General features: G+C 35.7%; 1 protein-coding gene across 1 annotated transcript in view; it reads left to right on the forward strand.

Moving 5' to 3' along the window:
• The window catches only part of MEI4 (meiotic double-stranded break formation protein 4), a 166189-nt gene extending 146791 nt beyond the window's left edge, over positions 1 to 19398 (forward strand). Inside the window, exon 4 of the mRNA XM_057737768.1 lies at positions 19132 to 19398. Coding sequence (XP_057593751.1) covers positions 19132 to 19398 — 267 coding nt within the window. The remainder of the gene's footprint in view (positions 1 to 19131) is intronic.
• Positions 19399 to 22033: the final 2635 nt, after the last annotated feature.

Consider the following 22033-nt stretch of genomic DNA (forward strand, 5'->3'; position numbering starts at 1 on the left):
CATCTAGTTGATGGCTGACAAGGGAAGATTTCCTCACACACTTAGACTTGCCAACCTTTTTAATTCACATACATACTCAAGTAGATGGCTCATAGTTCAAACATGAATAACCATCTTAAATATTGATTAACAGAAATGTCAAATCTAGCCATTTGAAAATTGAGTGTTTTGAAAATATCGGTTGCTGTGACTGAGGGAAGCATTGACTCAGTCTGTCCCCCTGGTGGTTTTGATTTGGAGAGGCGAAAATGCCATGCTCCAGAAACCAAGTAGTCAGCCCCTTTTACTTGGAAAACGCACTGGGTAAGGGGCACTGGAAAAGGCACTGGAAAATGTGAGACTGATTCTCCCTCCTCTCAAAAATCTCTTATTTTTATTGAAACACCATTTAAAAAAAATGATTCAAGTGAGAATCAAAAGATTTGTTTGGAAAGATAATTTATGGTGTGACTTTTTTGAAAACTATATTACTGCTTTCACCGTGAAATAGAGGTGATGAAGTCATAATATGTTGAAACTGAAGGAAGTAAGTGGAAAGAGAGCATTTAATGATGCTCAGTCTTTAATAATTAAAATTTAATATAGCAAATTATCAATAAAATGCATCAAATAATTAATTCTTTTGCTGTGACCAATTCTGAAAGACTGCTTTGCACCAGGCCCTGAGTGGTTATCAGAGGCAGCACTGTTGTGTCACTCAGTGGAGAGAGCTGATCCCCAAGGGCTTCTTCCTGTGTTTTGTCATTTATACTTCTCTCTCCTTCTCTCTCTCCCCACCCCATCCCTCTTCCCCCTGCCTCCTCCTCTCCCCCACATATACATACTTCTAGAATAAGTAAATAACCCCCTGATTTGAAAGCCTGACTACCTGTAGGTGACACATAAAAATGAATTAATTAGCAAATTAAGTACCATTGATTGTCACTATTCCAAATTTGAAGTATTAAACAATGAATAATCATCATAGAACTTTTCCTCATGAATGCTGTAAATGATTTGAAATCTGTTTTTTAGCTAAGATGCACAAATAATAGATAGAAGATGAGCATATAAGTCTTCAGAAAAGGTAAGCATGATAATACATTGTAAAAAGACATAGTGAAATCTTTAGATGGCAATCTTTTAAAAAGTTAGTTTCATTCAATTAGTTGTTGACTAGTAGCTACCCAAGTCATATATAGCCACTTTATAGTAGATGTTTTAATTTCAAATGACCTACAGATATTTGATCAGACGTTTGTTGTTTTATTTGTTTTATTTCATTTTTTATTGAAGTATAGTTGATTTACAGTGTTTTAATTTCTGCTGTACAGCAAAGTGATTCAGTTATATATATATATATATTCTTTTTCATGTTCTTTTTTGTTATGGTTTATCACAGGCTATTCAATATAGTTCCCTGTGCTGTACAGTAGGACCTTGTTGTTTATCCATCTATATATGAGTTTGCATCTGCTAATCCCAAACTCCCAATCCATCCCTCCCCCACCCCCCTCCCCCCTTGGCAACCACAAATCTGTTCTCTATATCTGTGAGCCTGTTTCTGTTTCATAGATGTGTTCACTTGAGTCATATTTTAGACTCCACATATGTGATGTCATATGGTATTTTTCTTTTTCTGACTTAATTTCACTTAGTATGATAATCTCTAGGTCCATCCTTATTGCTGTAAATGGCATTAGTTCATTCTTTTTTATCATTGAATAATATTCCATTGTATGTACATACCACATCTTCTTTATCCATTCATCTGTCAGTGGACATTCAGGTTGTTTCCATGTCTTGGCTATTGTAAATAGTGCTGCTGTGAACATAGGGGCGCATGTAATTTTTTGAATTATAGTTTTTTCTGGATATACTCCCAGGAGTGGGATTGCTGGATCATATAGCCTCTATTTTTACTTTTTGAGGAACCTCCATACTGTTTCCCATAGTGGCTCTACCAATTTACATTCCCACCAACATGCAGGAGGGTTCCCTTTTCTCTACACTTTCTTGAGCATTTGTTATTTGTAGACTTTTTAATGATGGCCAGTCTGACTGGTGTGAGTTGATACCTCATTGTAGTTTTGATTTGCATTTCTCTAATAATTAGTGATGTTGAGCATCTTTTTAAGTGCCTCCTGGCCATCTGCATGTCTCTTTTGGGGAAATGTCTATTTAGGTCTTCTGCTCATTTTTTGATTGGGTTCTTTGTTTTTGTGTTATTGAGTTGTATGAGCTATTTCTATATTTTGGAAGTTAAGCCCCTATCAGCCACATCATTTGCAAATATTTTCTCCCAGTCCATAGGTTGTCTTTTTATTTTGTTTTCATTTTGTTTGTAATCAAATGAACCATTAAATTTTATTTACTGGCATAGGGATACATATAGTATTACATTAAACCATATAAAATGTCTGTTTTTATAGGTCACAACTGTCAAATGTAAAAAATTTGATATGGCTTATCCTAGTACAACAAGGATCTAGGCCTGGGTCTGAACTTCCTAAAGGTTAGGTTACACTTCAGGTTTTTGCGTAAGAATGTGTATGACGTGGCAACATATAGGCATTTTAGGTGGAAAATATTTGAAATCTCATGAGGATTCCACAGTCAGTGACCTAAATATCTGTTCTACAAATGTCAACATTTAAAAACAATCAGAATCCAAATTTCTTCAGTGATACTGAGAAAGAATTTTTCAGGATACCAGATATTTCTTTGGCATGACAAGGCTATAATGTCTCTTTAAACATGAATAACCTGGGAAAACAAATTAACCAAAACAAATAAACACACACAAACAACATTTTATTTCTTTTGAATTCAAAATCAAATAATATTTCCTCCTATTAAATAAATATATTAAACAAAATGTTATGCTGTTTTATATTTATAGGCTATAAACTTTTTAAAGTTTCAATATCAACTGCTTGTTTTTGTGTCTGTAAAACTGAGTCAAACATTTAGAATTAGAAAATGATGACATGAAAAGTACACATTGGGATTGTCTTGTATTATATAGGGAAAACACCATGCGCATCAATGACACTTAAAATACCAAATCATAAATCTTAAATTCATCCAAACTAGAAATTAATCGTGTTTTATTCCCACTTTTAAATTGAGCTTTTAGGTATTCTCTGAAACTGTGCCAGAGGCTGAATTTAGAACACATAGGCCATGTAAACTTACATCTTTGATTTCACAGCCCCCATATAGTAAACAGCATCCTTGTCTCATGTAAAGTTTGAGAAGTCCCACTCTACATGCTACAGCTGCCCCATTTCTGGTTGAAGAGAGAAGAATGCCCCCTGCCAGTGACCTTTGTAGCCAGCTGCATTGTAGACTTGTGCTGCTGCTTCAGAAGTTGTCTTGGATTCGATCTGTACAAGGAGGGCATCCCATGTTAGGAACAATCTGTGAAAGTTCATGAGAGCGAGGGCCACAGGGTCTTGTTTTAAGGAATGCCCTTCCCTGAGTAGTTGTGGCTTCACATTCGATCCCCCAAATCCATATATGGTCCCTGAAGTGTCTAGAGCAAACCCAGAGCTAAGAGAACAGATACTGTTTGATATACTTCAGCTATCCCAGAGAAAGCTATTCTGGTGGGGCAGCCGTGCTTTAGAATGACATAGATTTTATTATCAGTGAAAAACAGAAAAGCTACTGAGAAGCAGAACAAAGAGCAGACATAAATATTGTGAGATTAAGTAGAGGTCTTTCTGCTTGTCAGAGAACTACATTTTTCCATTGCAACATTTAACATGATTGGAATGATAAATTATTTAGGTAATCACTCATTTAATGTCTGTGTCTCTACTGTGCTAGAGTATTATGACTATCATGGCAAGAACTGTGTTATGTTTCTCTTAGTATTATTGTGAATATTTTAAAAATTATTTACATAATTTTATACTTATGCCATTTTTCATGAGGAATGTGTTTTAATAATTATAACTTTGGGGGAAAAATAGGGGAAACATTCCACCTTTCCCAAAGACTTATGTTAAACATAAAAGTATGAACAAAAAGAAAAAAATGTCATTTTTCTTTTTGCTTACTCTGAAAGAATTTGCAAAAAACTTAACAAAGTGTTCTTGACCTTCTTCTGGGTGACACTACTTATGACACCACCCATCCTCCCTCTGCACACTTCAGAAACAGGCTGGCTTTGGGGGGATGTTAATGTCTTTTTGAAACACAAGGAAAATGCTTGAAAGCTTACAAATGGATTTTTCTTAAAGGAAAGAAAAAAAATTCCAGGAAAATAGAAATTTTCCTTTCTGAATCGTTCACCTTAGTGAAGTGGTCTTTTAGCTCTGCACTAGAAAATACTAGCTTCTACACTTAGAAAATCAAATTGATTTTATATGAAGTTTTCCATGGAAATTAAACGCAGCCCATGGAAATGATTTCTCAATTTTTGGAATGAATATATTTACTAATATCAGACAAGTATGATCCCATATTTTCAACATTTGAAAATAACTAGATTTTTTTCTCCTATGATCCCATTACTATCTGTTAAAGCCTGTTGGACATTTATTGTCATTTATTAATGTCAACAGTATGTTCTACAGAACACTGATTCTCCATGAATAAATAAAAAAGTGTTTTATATTCAAAATGCTGTATTAAACTGATTAATTTGCTGAAACTTTCTGAAAAATTTCAGTATGAATTAGGAGAGGAGAGTCGTGGTATGTACTGTTTTACAATTCTCTAATCATAGAACTCTTTCTTCTGAAAGAAACTCCTAGGTCTAGTGTTTAGCCAAAAACACTCTAGACAAAAGTGCACGGATTTTAAAAATTTATTTTATTGTCTAAAATCATGGCAGATGGAAATTAAAATTTTTCTTTCTAACAACTCCTGTCTGACTCATTAGATATGTTGAATGATAGCTTAGATCAAATTTGTAGAAACACATAGCTAATTTGATATCTCCACATTGGGAGCTTTTTGCTGCTGCTTTTCCACCTTGGTTTTAATAGGAAAAGCAAGTAAATCTATTTGAGTGTAGTCTTGATTTGCTGTTTCTGTCTCTCCATTCCTAACACTTCTGTTAATTATAAATATTTACCTTTTGGACTGCTTATACCATGTTTTCTTCTAACTGAAAGATTTTGAGCTGGAGAAAGATATCTAAGTGATGGTATGAAAGGGTTTTAAACAGCAAGGGGCACCTAATTAAACAGTACTATATGAGGTCATTAGAGTCTGAAATATGAGATGAAAATTTTGCAAAATTTATTTGTGTTCTTGTGACTGAGCAATATACTAGGCCAATATCCCCGATGAACACTGATGCAGAAATTCTCAACAAAATATTAGCAAACTGAATCCAACAATATATTAAAAGGTTCATACAGCATGATCAAGTGGAATTTACTCTAGGGATGCAAGGATGGTTCAACATCTGCAAAGCAATCATCTTGATCCATCAAATTAACAAAACGAAGAATAAAAATCATCTCAACAGATGCGGAAAAAGGCATATGACGAAATTCAGCATCCATTTATCATGACAGCTGTCAGCAAACTGGGTATAAAGGGAATGTACCTAAACAAAATAAAGACCATATATGAAAAACCAACAGCTAACATCATACTCAATGGTGAAAAGCTGAAAGCTTTTCCTCTAAGATCAGAAACAAGACAAGGGTGCCCAGTCTCATCACTTTTATTCAATATAGTTTTGGAAGTCTTAGCTACAGTAATTATGTTAAAAAAAAAAAAAGAATTAAATGGCATCCAAATCAGAAAGGAAGAAGTAAAACTGTCACTATTTGTAGGTGACATGGTACTAAATATAGAAAACCCTAAAGACTCCACCAAAATTATTAGAACTAGTAAATGAATTTAGGAAAGTCACAGGATACAAAATCAATATACAGAAATCATGTTGTTTCTAGACACTGATAATGAACTATCAGAATGAGAAATTAAGAAAATCTCATTTATAATGGCATCAAAAAATAAAATACCTAGAAATAAATTTAACCAAGGAGGTGAAAGAACTGTATATGACACTAATGAAAGAAATTGATAAGACACTAATGAAAGAAAGTGAAGACACAAGTAGATGGAAAGATATTCCATATTCTTGGGTTAGAAGAATTAATATTGTTAAAATGTTGCCCATACTACCAAAACAATCTACAAATTTAGCACAATCCCTATCAAAATTCCAGTGGCATATTTCACCGAACTAGAACGAATAAACCTAAAATTCATATGGAACCACAGAAGACCCCGAATAGCTGAAACAATCTTAAGATAAAACAGTGAAACTGGAGGTATAATACTCCATGTTTTTCAAACTGTAATACAAAGCTACAGTAATAAAAACAGCATTGTACTGGTGCAAAAAAGACACACAGATCAATGGAACAGAATAGAGAGCCCAGAAATCAACCCACACATGTATGGACAATTAATTTACAACAAAAGAGCAAAGAACATACAGTGGAGAAAGGACAGTCTCATCAGTAAATGATATTGGGAAAACTGGACCGCCACATGCAAAAGAATGAAACTAGACCAGTATCTTACACTATACACAAAAATTAAAATGGATTAAAGACTTGAATGTAAGACCAAAAACCATAAAATTTCTAGAGGAAAACATAGGCAGTAACTCATTTACATTGGTCTTAGTGATGTTTTTGTGAATCCAGCTCCAAAAGTAAGGGAAACAAAAACAAAAACAAACAAAGGAGATTCCATTAAAATAAAAAGCTTCTGTGCAGTGGAGGAAAGCATAGTTAAAATTAAATGGTCATCAACTGAATCAGAAAAATATTTTCAAATTATACATTCATTAAGGGATTAATACCCAAAATTTATAGTTTATACAACACAACAACAAAAACAATATAATTAAAAATGGACAAAGGATCTGAATAGACTTTTTTTTTCGAAGAAGATATATTCATGGCCAACAGATACATGAAAAGATGCCCAACATCACCAGTTATTAGGGAAATGCAAATCAAAATTACAGTGAGATCCTGTCACATTTGTTAGAATGACCATTATCAAAAAGAGGAGAAATTACAAATGTTGGAGAGGATGTGGAGAAAAAGGAACCCTTGTACATTTTGGAAGGACTGTAAATCAGTACAACCATTATGGAAAACAGTATGGAGATTCCTCAAAAAATTAAGAATGATCCAGTTATTCTACTTCTGGGTGTTTATCCAAAGAACACAAAACACCAGTTCAAAGAGATACACACATGCCAATGTTGATTGTGGTGTTATTCATGAGAGCCACGATATGGAAGCTACCTAAGTGTTCATTGATGGATAATGATGGCTACAGATGAGTACAGTGACCTCTACTCAGCTGAAAAGAATGAAACCCTGCCATTTTCCACAACGTGGATGGACCTTGAAGGTATTATATTAAGTAAAATGTCAGATGGAGAAAGACAAATACTGTTTGATTTCACTCATGTGGAATCTAAAAAAAACAAAACAAAACAAAAACAAACATAGATACAGAGATGAAATTAGTGATTATCAGAGGGGAAGCCAGCTAGAAGTGGGCAAAATGGGTGAAGGGGGTCAGCTGTATGGTGATGGATGGTGACAAAAAAAAGCAAACCAAAAAACAAGCTCATAGATACAACAGGCCAGGGGGGTGGGGGTGGGTGAAATTGGTTAAGATAGTCAAAAGGTACAGACTTATAGTTATAAAATACGTAAGTCTTAAGGGTGTAATGCACTGCATGGTAACTATGGCTAATAATACTATATTGCATATTTGAAAATTGCAAAGACAGTAATCCTTAAAAGTCCTCATCACGAGGAAAAAAAATTTGTAACTATATATGGTGATGGATGTTAGACTTATTATGGTGACCATTTCCCGTATATACAGATATTGAATCATTATGTTGTACACCTGAAACTAATATAATGTTATATGTTCTACCTCAGTAAAAATAAGTGTGATAGATGAGAGGGAAATCTTACGAAATTTATTTTACATTCTTGTGACTTCTTTTGAATACCTTCATGTAACTTTCCTCGACTTTAAGACAGACTGGTGTTTTCCAGTTCAGTTCAATTCTGATGCCAGCCACCTGGACTTAGTGCAGACCCCACGGGTTAAAGATGAGGTCCCCAACAAGACTGCCCTCACTTCCGATGCCAGCCACTGGTTCAGGGGTCTGCACTTCTGATCAACTGGCTCTCAAGTTTGATAATTAACTAGCATGATTCACAGAATTCAGGAAAGTATAATACTTATTTTATTATAAAAGATACAAATCTGGATCAGCCAAATGAAGACACACAGTGTGAGGTCTAGAAGGGTCCTAAGCATAGAACTTACGTGCCCTCCCCTCCTGGAATCAGGGTGCAGCACGCTCCTGGTATATCAGTGCGTTCATCAACTAGGAAGTTCCACTCAGCATCATTTTTCAGAGTTTTTATTGGAGTTTCTTACCTGAACGTGATTGATCAGAATGATTGGCCACATGAATAAACTCAGTCTCCAGCCCCCACATCCCCAGAGCTCAGGCTGGGTCAAAGCCTCGAAGGCTCAGTCCTCTGATTACAGGGTTGGTGTTGCAGGTGACCAGCCCCTATGCTGATTCCTCTCATTAGCATAATTTCAAGTAGGCACCAAGGGCCCACTGTGAATAACAAAAGCATTCCTTTCACTCAGGAAATTCCAAGGACAAAGATCAGACAAATGCTTCATTATACAATATGTGCTTATTGCATTTTTTCCCTTCACTTTTATGAAAAATAGTATACCCTTAAACCAGAGTTCTTTTTTCATGGAATTCTGTGCAGGTTTTTCCTTGTTTCACGACTATGTATATAAATCATTATTGCTGCCAAGAAATTATATACATACTCATGAATCATTAAAATAAGTAATTATGTCCATATTAATTATATGCAGTTGTATACACACATATAAATATATGTATGTGTGTATGTGTATACACACACAATTTTTCTAAAGTAAGTTGTGTGTGTGGTTTGGGTACTGTTTCTCTGAGTTTTATTAAAACACAAAGTATCTTTGTAAACACACTGCTACTAAACTTTCTAATATACTTGCCAAGAATAACTATTTTGTAATTTTCTGTGGCTAATGCCCAGGAACATATTAGTGAGGCTAAAATAAGTAACTGTTGTTTGATGGTGCATCACATCATCTAAAATCACTGCAAAAATTAACTATTCTGCATAAGAAAATTTTCCACATGAATGATACTTTTTAAAGTTTATTTTAACATTTTAATGGAATGCTGTAGTAAATTCAGTTGATTAAACTGAATGAATCAAGTATCATTTATACAGTTTTCAGAACCATCATCTGCTTTTGAATTGTGCTGTGTTAGTTATATCCTTGGAGACACATTGAAGCACAGAGCTCCTGTTCCATTCTAAAAACCCAGTCTGAGTTTTACAGTTTTTCCTGTGCTGTCAGTTCTTACTTCTTTTCCTTTCCTCTGACAGCACTTCCTCCTCTGTCCTTGTCACCATCAGAATGAGCCCCTGACTTGAGTCCACCAGGAACAGTCTCTGATGGCCATTTCACTGACTCAGGGTCTGCAAATTCCAAAATACTTGATGTCTGGAAGCTAAACATCCAGAGAAGTGGGCTTTACTCCCCCAAAGTGGAGCATTTTACCAAAAAACTGCTGTAGTTCTTTACATTATGAATTAGAGTACAAAAAAGTTTTTGAATAAAATATTCATTTTTTTTCCTTGCCAAAGGCACTTTCTTGAAGTATTTGGAGGGTTTTTGTTGTATTAGTGACTATGTCATCTTAAAGCCTTTAATGTCATTTTTATATCAGATCCAGATATTACATTTTGGGGCTAAATTGCAGTAAAGAACATATCACTTTTCGGATGTTAGCAGGATAGTTTAGTTTCTAAAAAAGGTAAAATTTGTAATTTCAGACTAAAATTAAGAAACAAATACAATTACATTTAAAATGTGGTCAGTGTTTATTTTAAACATTTCTTTGAAATTAACCAATGACAGTCAACTTACTTGGAAACATTATTTTTTTCTGAAAATAATTGTTTATAAAGCATATAATCAAGTCCATACAGTGCAAGTTAACAAAACTAACTGATCTGTCTTATAAATGCAAGTACTCCTCAGAATACTTGATTTCTGTTTTGCAACACGTATCTGAAAAAGATAAGCACTTTTATAAACTGTGTATTAATATATGTATACTGAGTTGTTCTACTTTTTTATTTTCAGTGCATTTAAATTAACTTAATTCTCTGTAACATTTAATTTTCCTTGTAAGCCATCGCTAGTTTAAAACAGAGGCATTTACCATTGTCCACTGAGATTATGTGCCAAGCACATTCTTCATGTTGACTGTAACTCATCCAGGGGCAAGGCCAATACAGTAACCCTCTTACAATATACATCCCATTGTATTGTGGTTACTCACAGATGTAATTCCACCTTGAACTGTGATGCCTAAAGGATATGAAGCCATACTTCTAGTCATTATTGTGTAATTTCCACCTCAACATGAGGTTGGCAGTAACTACTGAGGAGATGTGCTTTGAAGGAGAGAATGGAAGGCTAGGTCCTTTGGTTCTAGACTCCTTTCTTTACACTTGTCATCAGGTAGAGACCTTCACCAGCACTAACATCCTGAAGCTTTCTCTAGAACTGCTTAGCATTTTTGTAACAGATAAATATCCCCAGCAACTTCTCAGCACGAAGGTAATGAAAATATTCAAACCAGATTAACTGTCTCAGAGTTTGAAGTGTAGTTCCTTCTCTTAAACCTTCTGCATTACATGTGGATCTTTTCTTTGAAAAAAATTCTCTAGAGGATCTCCACACTTAACTATAACAAGTTATAACAAATTATAGTTGTGTGGAGAAGTACTTCATATAGTAGTAAAAAAAAACACACTAAAAGTTGATATATATTTTAATAAAAAAACAACTAGAAGGTAACAAAACTTTTAAAATATTGTTAAACAATATCACATGGTTGTAGCATGATTGCTCTCTCTTTATTCAGAGATTATTTTTATTATGACATTTCTTTGTTCTTAAGAGTAACTTATCAAATTCATAATACCAAACACTTAAAAAGGGTAAATTTTACTGTGTGTCAGTTGTGTCTCAAAAAATCTGATTTTTTTAAAAAAGAGAGAGATGTTGGTCAATTGATTTTTAAAAAAGAACAAAAGGATAAGAAATGCAGTACTCACTTTGCTATAGACCCAGTCTCTCTGTCAATAGTAACATAAAATGTTTGTGAGAACACATACAGTTTTTTCTCGTTTCCAAACTTTCCTGTGTTGTTGTGCAGTTTCACTTAGCCTTTGAAAGCAAGTTCTGATATACTGATTTCATTGAATCAGTGGTAATACATATTAAAAATAGGAAGAAAAAGAGACAAATGTGTTGGCTTTTAACTTCTATCAATACAACTCCATTCAGTTGTGCTTTGGGAGATAATAAGTAGATTTATATGAAGCCAGTCAAATTTAGCTTTCCGCTTCCAAGCTAAAGTATTGGAAAGGATGTGGTCACTTATGAGTCCACCTCCCTGTTGTCACTAATCTTGGGCTTTGGATCCAGTGCTCTTCAGAATATATCTACATTTCTTGCTTACTTTGGCAAATTTATCAAAGCTTAGCTAAGCAGCCTCTAGGAGATGCTTTTTTAGTCTGGGTGGTCATTGATTCTGCTGCAGCAAATCTGGTTTCTGCCTTCTGCCTGGTTGGGCAGGTTTTGATGCTGTCTTGGGTAATCTTTATCTAGAGTCCTAAAAGAACTCTAAAGAAAGAAGGTTTCTTGTTGATTTTATCCCCACTGGCTTTTTGGACATGCATTTGCTATAAATAATGGCCATCTGGATCTCTGTTTCTAATATGTATCAGACATTTCACCAGCTCTGATTTCTTCTGCTCATGCTCTGTCTGAACTGCGTGGTGGGGGTGGCTTAACTTAGTGAAGCTATGCATTCTCTCCCAAGAATTCAACTTTCGTGATTTCTTTTGTTCTCTGTGCCTTCCTTCAGGCAAATAAGTGTTAGACATTTAAGTGACCTCATGGAACCACACACAGTCTTTAAGATTTTCTTAACCTACAGACCTGATTTGGCCTTTGAGTGCATGTACCAGTCAGATGAGTCTGGTTCCACTGCCGTAGAGAAGGCTGAGGGGTGGGGTCTCTGCCGAGTGAGCTGTTGCAGAGACTGCTGATCTCCCCCCTGACCCCACTCCCTATTTAAGCTCCCTGCCTCTCCCTTGCCTCAGTGCATACTGATGGACAGAGACTGAGGGCCCTGCGGTAGTAGCCAAGCAGGTGTTTGGCCTATGCTGACAATAACTTTCAAGTCATCTCTCCAAAAGAATCCTGCCATCCCATCCAGGAGGAGGTCAGCCTGCAGGCTCATCATTCACAACTAACTCATTTCCTGCCCTTCAGTGTGTTCTCACACCATGTCACTCAGCTCTCTTTAGAGTTCCTCTGTAGCCCTTACAGCACACATGCACTCTGCATTGCCATTATTTTCTACTTCTTTGTCTCCCTACGTGCATAAGATGGGTTCTCCTGTAGGTAAGGATCCTGTCCTATTCATCTCTTTGTTCCCAGCACTTACCGTGGGGTCTGGCACTTGAAGGTACCCAATCAGTGCTTGTAATAGGACTGAAGGGAGAGAGGAGGAGTGCAAGACAGAAGCATAACGTTGTAAAGTGCCAAGTATTCGCAGCTAAATTCATCCTTAATGAATTCAGTTGCTTTTATTCCAGTCTGTGAGCATTGTTCTTTCACTTAGTAAGACTCTTATAATAATAACAGTCATCTGGTTTATACTGCTTTGTCAAGGACTGTTGTGATGGAAGTCCAGACAAATAAATGATCTGTTTGCTTCTCAAAATGCTTGAAAGGCATTTCCAGCCTGAGGCTGAGTTTAATATCATGGTATAAAATAGTGAAAAAGTTTCTCTGAGTGGGGTTGATGGCCCCATAATTAAGAGCACAGATCCTAAGAAGGCAGTGGGGATGCAGGGTAAAGCTATTTAAAGTTGACTCGGGATTTTATAGAACAAAGAAATGCTTTGTCCCTATATCGGGAACTCACTGTTTATTTAAAGAGATTTGAGAATTAAAATGGATGTGGGATCTATCTTATTATTATGTTCAACAATCTGCTATTCTGATGACCAAGAAAGGGATGAATAGGAGTCAAACCACAGGAGATTTCCCCAGAGAAATGTGCAAATATAAAATTTAAAGCACCTTGGGTTTAATCTATGATGTTATTGAGTTAGTCACCACAAGGGCATACTGCTTATAAGGTCATTTTTACCAACCTGCCAGTACACTGGACTTGAACAAGCTGACCCATCTCACACTAGTCAAATAACTAGACCTTTTTCTATGTCCTGTAAGATGCCATGTTAACCCACACATACACCTCCTTCAGGGCCTTCTAATGTCAGAAAGGCTTTAAAATAATTGTCTCACATTTAGGTTCCTCATTACCACCCTTCTATGCAAAAAGGAATTATCTGCTAGATGGCTACTGTCTGCGAAGGATTTTCTTGGTAGAAGAAAGAAGATAAGGGTGTATCCTTAGGTTCTTACACATCTCTACAGGAGCAGTTCACAGTGAACTTGAAATGCCCCAACAGTTGACCGTAGTGCAGTATTTGAATAGTACCTGCAGCTTTCCTCTAGGTGCAAAGCACCTTATGGATAGGAATGACAGCTTTTTTTAATTTGGGTAAAAACATAAGGATGATTATGATAAAAGATAATAGATAATACTTATTTGAAAATTTGTGATCCTGTGCTTTGTTTTTAATATTCAGCCTCAGTAAACAGATTTGAGAAAAGTAGGTAAAATTGGTTAATGAGAAAACCATCATTTTTAAATAAGGCCAATTATGACAGATTTTTTAAAAATCTGTTATGTATATTCCTTTCATTGATATTTTTATGTATAAATCTTTCAGACTTGTTAAACTGCTTCCCACTGGAAACATGGCAAAATATCAATATCCCAAATGCTAGTAGTTTTAACAGTTTAGAACTTTTCATCTAAGTTTCCACAAATTAGACATAGGCCCCTTAGAACCAGTCTCCAGGATTCAACATTTTAGGCAGATAACTATACCATTATCAGTATAAAGCAAAATGGATTAATATCCATTGAATCCTTTTTGTTCTTTTTGACCTGACACTCTGATCAAAAGGTGATTCACCAGTCTATACCCCTTACTCCCTTTGAGCCTTGGCTCACAGTCCATCTCTAGGAAATCTTCCCTAATTAACTACACTCTGCTCTGATCAACCTTTTTTGCCTTATACTCCCTGAGGATGGGTCTGGCATCCAGGTTGCCAGGGTTCTGTTGCTACCATAAGTTCATTGATTGAGTGTGTGTATATGTATGATTTATATTTTATATGGATGATGTATAATATGCATGTGGTTCTCCTACTCTGCTCACAGACACTGTTGCTAGCGTGGTCATGTGCAGTATTGCACTGGGCTCTTTCAGTGCCTTCTCCTGTGTGTCAGAAGCTGCAGGCTGATTAGTAAACAGCTGCTAAAGAGTTAACTTTCATCCCCCTCAGCTCCTTGACTGAAATCTACTGCCTTCTAGTAGATAAAAAAGGCTTAGTTATTAAAACTTAGGGGTAAGTTTTTCACTTAATTATCATGGTGACAACTGACCTTTTCCTTTAAAGTATTGTGTTAAATTCATTCTTTTAGAAACTACTTATTTTAATTGTATCTTACTTATTGCTTCCGTCTAATAAAATCTGGCATGTGGGATACAGAGCCAATGGCATATTATATTCCTTGAACATTTAATTTAACATTTAGGTCACGCACCTATACTCTGACTTGGTTTTCTGCCCTGTAATGATCCAGTTTTCTCCTTCATCTCTTGCATTTGGAGCAATAAGAAAAATGTCGTGTTGTGTTTTAACCCCTTCCGTAGCAGCATGCTTATTTCTGAAAGTGTCAGTCTGTAATTCTACATATCCTTGGCTAGCACACATTAAATTGAATTTAATGAACTGTTTACATTTTCATGTTTTTCAGTATTAAATATAAGCATCCAAACTGCAAGCCACACTTTAAATGTACAATACCTTTTGTTACATGATCAGCTGCCAAGGAGTGTGACTGTTTTTGTCCCTTTAGGCATCTGTGCCCTTTCTGTGTCAGAGACAGCAGCAGGCAGCACCTTTCCAAAACAAAGGAAACTTTCAGAGTTTCCGTCCTGCCTAGATCAAGCCTCGTGGTTCCAATCTTAAAAGACCAAAATGAAAGAAAGGGAAGCCCAGCACAGTGCAGGAAGGTACAGCCATCCTGCATGAGTATATTGAGCTGCACTGTGCCATCCAGAATCTGGCCCTTTCTACCCATCCATGGACAGCCTTCATCCTCAGGCTCACAACAAGGCTGCTGGGCCTCCAAGCATTGCATCTCTATTTCCAAGCAGGAAGGATGGTGAAGAGAGAAGGCAAAAGTGCATTCCATCATATTTTGCCTGCTATTAAAGCACTTTCCCAGAAGCCCCACCCAGTTACTTATATTTACATCTCTTTGACCAGAATTAGCCTTAAGAGAGACTGGAAAATATACATTTTTAGTTGATCCATTGTCATTCTGAACAAAATTGGGGTTCTGTTGATGAAAAAGGAGGGAGAAATGGGTATGGAGTAAGCAGGTAAATATGTCTGCTTCAAGGATAATAAGTCTTTACAAAAATGTTGAGTTCAACCTTGACTAAATTTCAACTGAAACAATTAGGAAACTGGCACCATTTGTCTATAGCCTTGATTTCATAATCTAAGTTTTGAAGTAAAATTTTGCAGCATGTAAAGAAATATTAATTTTTTATTATTTAAATAAATATTTGAATACTTTCACTTTCTCAAGCACAACTAAGGAATAGAAAAATAAACATAAAAATAAAGTGACCTACAAAAATAAATGATAATTTTCCTACCTGGAAAGTATTTCCTCTTCTGAAGGTCCCATATTGTATAAAATGGGGTTAGGTATAAGAAGTAGTCATGGGACTATCGAAGCTGCCTCTCAAGGTTCCTTCAATTCAGAAAGACCCAGATAGAGAGACAAACTGAGCCACCATGCTTGTGTAGTGGGTTTCATTCAGTCTCTTGGCAGGTGTTCAGGCAGAACATGTGGGCAGTTTCCAGGTGAGTATGTTTCACCTGCGTTGGGGATTTTCCAGCACTGGTGTGGTTTAGTCTAATTTGGCACTGAGAATATAAAAATTACACGGAAATATAGTAGAAGGGTATCAGCTGTCATCTTAATACCATTTACTTTAGTTTTTATTCGGCTTATGCACTAATTCAGAAAGTGTCTGCACATGTGATTAGGCAGAACAGGCAGCTGCCAGTGTGACAAAATTTGGGAACTGCAGGAAAGACCTCCCCCACAGACTTGCCATCTTAGTCACGTTGAGTGTGTGGGGGGTGGGGCACTCTAAGGGGTGCAAGTTAAATGTATACTGTCTCCAAAGGGAGGAGTTAGTTTCAAGTTAATGTTCTATGAGATGTAGATATCTTGGAGTAAAAGAGTTTATCCAATTAATATTCTAAGAATAGGCATTTAGGATAAAGGTAGAACCCAAGACAGATAAATTTTGGTAAAAGCAAAGTCCAAAACAACATAGTGAAATGGGACACTACAGGGAACCCCAGCCCATCTGAGGAAGCAGAGCTGAACATGCCCAAAGTGAGATTCTCAAAGCAAATGGAAAGGGACCAAGACAGATTCTGCCTGCTTTACACCCATTAAACTCCTGGAAGAAACATAGGCAGTGAGCACTTTGACATTAGTCTTAGCAATTACTGTTTGGATTTGACACCAAAAGCAAAAATCAACATGGGACTACATCAAACTTTTAAAAAGCTTCAGCAAAGCAAAGGAAGTCAACAAAATGAAAAAGCAACCTACTGAATGGGAGAAAATTTTTGCAAATCATATTCCTATTAAGAGGTTAATATTCAAAATATATAAAGAACTCCTATATTTCAATAACAAAAAAATATCCAGTTAAAAAATGGAGCAGAGGAGCTGAACAGATATTTTTCCAAAGAAGATGTGGCACATGAAAAGATGCCCAACATCACTAGTCATCAGGGAAATGCAGATTAAAACCACAATGAGATATCACCTTATACTTGTGAGAATGATTGTTATCAAAAAGACAAGAAATAATAAATGATGGTGAGAATGTGGAGAAAAAGAGAACCCTTGTGCACCTGCTGGTGGGAATGAAAACTGGTGCTGTCACTATGGAAAACAGTATGGAAGTTCCTCAAAAATTTAAAAATAGAACTACTATATGATCCAACAGTTCCACTTCTGAGTATTAGTTAACTAATTTGAAACACTAATTAGAAAAGATGTATGCACCCCTGTGTCCATTACAGCATTTTTTACAATAGCCAAATAGCCAAGACATGGAAACGACCTAAATGTCATCGATGGATGAATAAATAAAGGTGGGGTATATATACATATGCATATACATATATGTATATGCAAATACACACACACACACACACACACACACATATATATATATGTAAAAAGGACTATTGAGCCATAAAAAAGAATGGAATCATTCCATTTGCAACAACATGGGTAGCTCTTGAGGCTCTATGGTAAGTGAAATAAGTCAAATAGTAAAAGATAATCACTATGTGATCTCTTTTATATGTGAAACCAAAAACAAACAACTGCGCTCCTGCATATGGAAAACCGTTTGGTGGTTGCCTGAGGTGAGGGTAGGGGGCAAAATGAGTGAAGGGGGGCAAAATGGGTGAAGGGAGTCAAAAGGTACAGATTTCCAGTTAGAAAATGAATGTCATGGGGTTGTAATGTACAACATGGTGACTATAGTTAATAATACTGTATTGCATGTTTGAAAGTGGTTAGGAGAGTCAATCTTGAAATTTCTTATCACAGGAAAAGAATTTTGTAACTGTGTATGCTGATGGATGTTAAATGGACTTATCATGAGGATCATTTTGCAGTATATACACATGTCAAATCATTACATTGTACACATGAAACTAATATAATGTGATGTCAATTATACCTCAATTTGAAAAAAAGAAAGTATCAGTTATCTGTATGTATTTGATTCTTTTTTCAGACAATCTGTTGATGATAATTCCTCTGGACTCTAAAAAAATGTTTCTTTGTTTATGTCTTATTACAGTTGATAAATTTGTTGCAATGTTTCTAACATATTTCTTACTAACAAATGATAAAGCCAGTTTATATCTTTACACGCTTCCGGTATTCCCTCATGTTCTGCTTTCCATTGTGCACATTTTAGGCCTTCATTTATCTCACTTTCAGCCATCTAGGCCAAGTAATAATTTCTGCAAGAAACATCCACATTTTTTCTCATGACCGCATAGACACAATCTAATGCTACTCCTCCCTGACTTGTATAGCCTCAGTATGGTATCACATCTGGTCTCTTACAGGTTATAACCCTAAATGCTTTAGGACTGAGTCATACTTCAAAACATGTTCCTAAAACCCTACCACCAAAGATGGTGTTATCATTGACAGGAGTATCTGGCACTGGAATTCTTTGGCGAAACATTGAATTCAACACACAAGACTTGTTGTGTGTAAGACCCTCTGCAAGTACTCGCAGATTCTTGTCAGTAACGAATTATAGCAGCAACATAGAGAAAGGATTCGGAACTTTGTGAACCATAAGGAAGAAAAGTCATTCACCAACATTGTAAAATTTTAGAAAAAGGGAATGTTCTCTTTTGTTTTCTCTCTCCCCACCCCAATCAAAAGAACAGGAAGATAGAAGGTGTTAAAAATAAGTATCTTTTGTTCAAAACTTTGATCTCTTAATCTGGCTTTTTCTGATCTGAGCTACAACCAATATTTGAGGGTTTTTTTTTTTAATTGGAATATAGTTGTTTTACAATATTGTCTTAGTTTATACTGCACAGCAAAGTGAATCAACTATATATATACATATATCCCCTCTTTTTTGGATTTCTTTCTTATTTCAGTCACCAAAGAGCATTGAGTAGCGTTCGCTGTGCCATACAGTAGGTTCTCATTAGTTTGTTATTTATCTGTAGGTGCAAGCTAGTTACGATGTGACACTCTATGAAAATATTTTCTCTGTGTTCTGGGTTCTGGAGCAACTTCTTCAAAAGGAAACTGAAGAAGGCAACACTTCAAAAATAGGGCATGAAGACCAAGAAATCAAGAAATTTCTTCAGAAGCATGATGAAACTATTTTGCAGCTCTCTGATGCGTTTCCTTTATTTACTCTTTATTTATGGAGACTGGGCATTCTCTTGAACTCAGTAGAGATAGGAACTATTGAAAACTCACTTTCTTAGCAATTTACAAAATATCAGAAGCATACTAAAGTTGAATATATGATCTTATGCTTACAGATTTTCAAGAGTATTTTTAAATGAGCCTTTTAAATGTATCTCTAAATATAGTCACTAATTCAATTTAATAGTCTTAAGTTGTGTATAAAAGATTATGAGTCATATTTCTATATTAAAACCAGCCAGTTTCAGTTGAGAATGCCCTCCCTATTTCTGTGGAACTGTATCTTACAATATGTTTACTCAATACCGTCTAGCTCTGTTATTCTCTAACATGGACCATTAATTGTCTCATAAAAACATTACATTTTAAATGATTTTCATGTAATAGATGTTAAAAGGTAATGGAAGAGATCTTGTGTTTTATTACTTTATCAACAGAGCATTTAAAATAAGTGGTTATAAATGAGATTTTTTTTAACTTTTTTTCTTAAATAGTTTCACTTATTGTCTTGTAGAAGGAACTCATGTAGAAGGAGAAAAGTTTTTAACATTTGTAAACCTAATGGCCTTTAATTTCATATAATCAACATATTTGTCAAGTCCTTCTGAAAGTACTAATTAGTTGTTAAAAATGTTCTGTGTTTGTTTTTTAGCAAATTGTTTGCTTTGATTGTTGATTATATAAAATATTGCTGTTAAAATGTAGTTGTTATGTGTAATTAAGTCATTAAGTATATTTTCACAATTTCTAACATGTCTAGAAATATACTTTATATTTATTAAAAGTATATTCATACTTATTGAAAGTATTGGTTGAATTTTCCATTTACACAACTTCATTGACTTTAATTCAGTTATTAAAATCATAAGCAACTAACTTAATGAGCACACACTATGTACCCTCCTATAGTGCAATTTAGGGCACAACAAATACAAATTTGCTTTTATTAATTGTATGTGATTTGTTTCATAAGTTACCATTCCTGAATGTCATTGGTATTAAAGAATAATTTATATAAAGTCATATCATCGGACACCCATTTGTGGAGTTAGTTCTAGCCTTCTAGAAAAGATAAAGTCTCTTGTAATACTGAAACAAAATGTATGTGAGCTATTGTTATATAACAAAGAACCACAAATCTTAGTGGTACACAACAGTAAGTGTTTCTTTCTCAGATGTCTGTGGGTCACTTGGGGGTCAGTTCATCTGGGCTCTGCTGAAGAACCACTCCATTGGCAGTTCTCACTGAGCTAGGCTACTTGTAGTCTGGGCTTTGCTTGCTTCCACATGTGTTCATCCTGCGGCCCAGGTTGAAGGCAAGAGAAGCAGCTGCTCAGGGGAAGCTCTGCTCTGGCAGTGGCAGAAATGCAAGAGCAAAAGGGCTAGGCTGAGAAATCACACACTGTTACCTCTGCCTGTATGCCGGGCCAAGTACATCAAAGGGTCAAGCCCAGAGGAAAGGGACAGGGAAGTACCCTCCACCTTGACTGGGAAAACTTGCAAAGTTATATGTCAAAGGTTATGGGTACACAAGAGGGTAAAGAGTTGGGGCAAATAATTTGCCCCGCCACACATACTAGTTCGACACAAAAAGGATATTCCCAATACTGAATTAGGAGGAATTTTTTCTAATATTTGATTCCTGGGAACACCTTTGAAGATTTGTATAAATTCACTACCCATAACATCACCCCATCCTCTCTCTTCCGTAATGATTAGACAAGGTTGGTAAATATACAAGCAACAGCAATGGCCCTTTTTCCAGTGCAGTCAGCCAATATAATGACTCTAAGAATAATTCCAGTAATCTTCAAATCTTCACAGTCTGAAAATCAGCCTAGAAAGTGTATTTATTACAGAAGATGAGACAGGATGTTGGGGTCATCATTAATGTACAATATGGAGGTATATTTTATTTCTATTTGGTATTATTTTTATGTAAACACTTAACTTCAGTCACTCCTATGATACCTAACCCTTTATTATTCTGTTTTGATCAGTAACACTGTTAACTGTGCAGTATATGTATTGGGTTGACCAAAAAGTTGGCTGAACAAACTTCTTGGCAAACCCAATAGTACTGAGGTCCAAATTGCCTGCTGGTGAAAAAAACCAAATGAGATGTTTGTATCTCTGTGTTTCAGTAAAATGGTGAAAAATAGAGAATGAATGAATGAATGATTTAAGCTAGAATTAACAACATGTAGCAGTGAAGACTTGGGGCATAAGAATAATGGAGACATTAGTATTTAGGCAGTGATGAAACTGGATATAGAATAGGATGGGAAATGAAGAAGACCATAGAACACTCCTAAAATGGAGGAAACAAAAAAAAAAAGTTAAGTGCTTACATTCATATAGGATTTATTATATACAACGTATCTATCTATATAATAAATAGATGCACTGATCTAAGCATTTTACACATGTTTACTCATTTGATTCTCCCAACAACCCCATGTGATAGGTAGCATTACTACCTCCATTTTAGAGATGAGGAACTCAGGCAGACCAGAAAGGAGTGACTTGGGTTTCAGCCCCAGGAATCCAGTCTTCACAGTCCACGCTCCTAATCAGCTATCCTGGCACTTCATGAAACTTTCACAAATACCATTTCTTTGTGGTTGTCATTGAAGCTTTATAAGCCCTCTTATAGCATGGCAGTTCACTATTAGCTTATTTTGTATTCTTCAA

The sequence above is a fragment of the Hippopotamus amphibius genome, chromosome 6, assembly GCF_030028045.1.
Source record: "Hippopotamus amphibius kiboko isolate mHipAmp2 chromosome 6, mHipAmp2.hap2, whole genome shotgun sequence".
In the NCBI taxonomy this organism is placed as follows: domain Eukaryota; kingdom Metazoa; phylum Chordata; class Mammalia; order Artiodactyla; family Hippopotamidae; genus Hippopotamus; species Hippopotamus amphibius.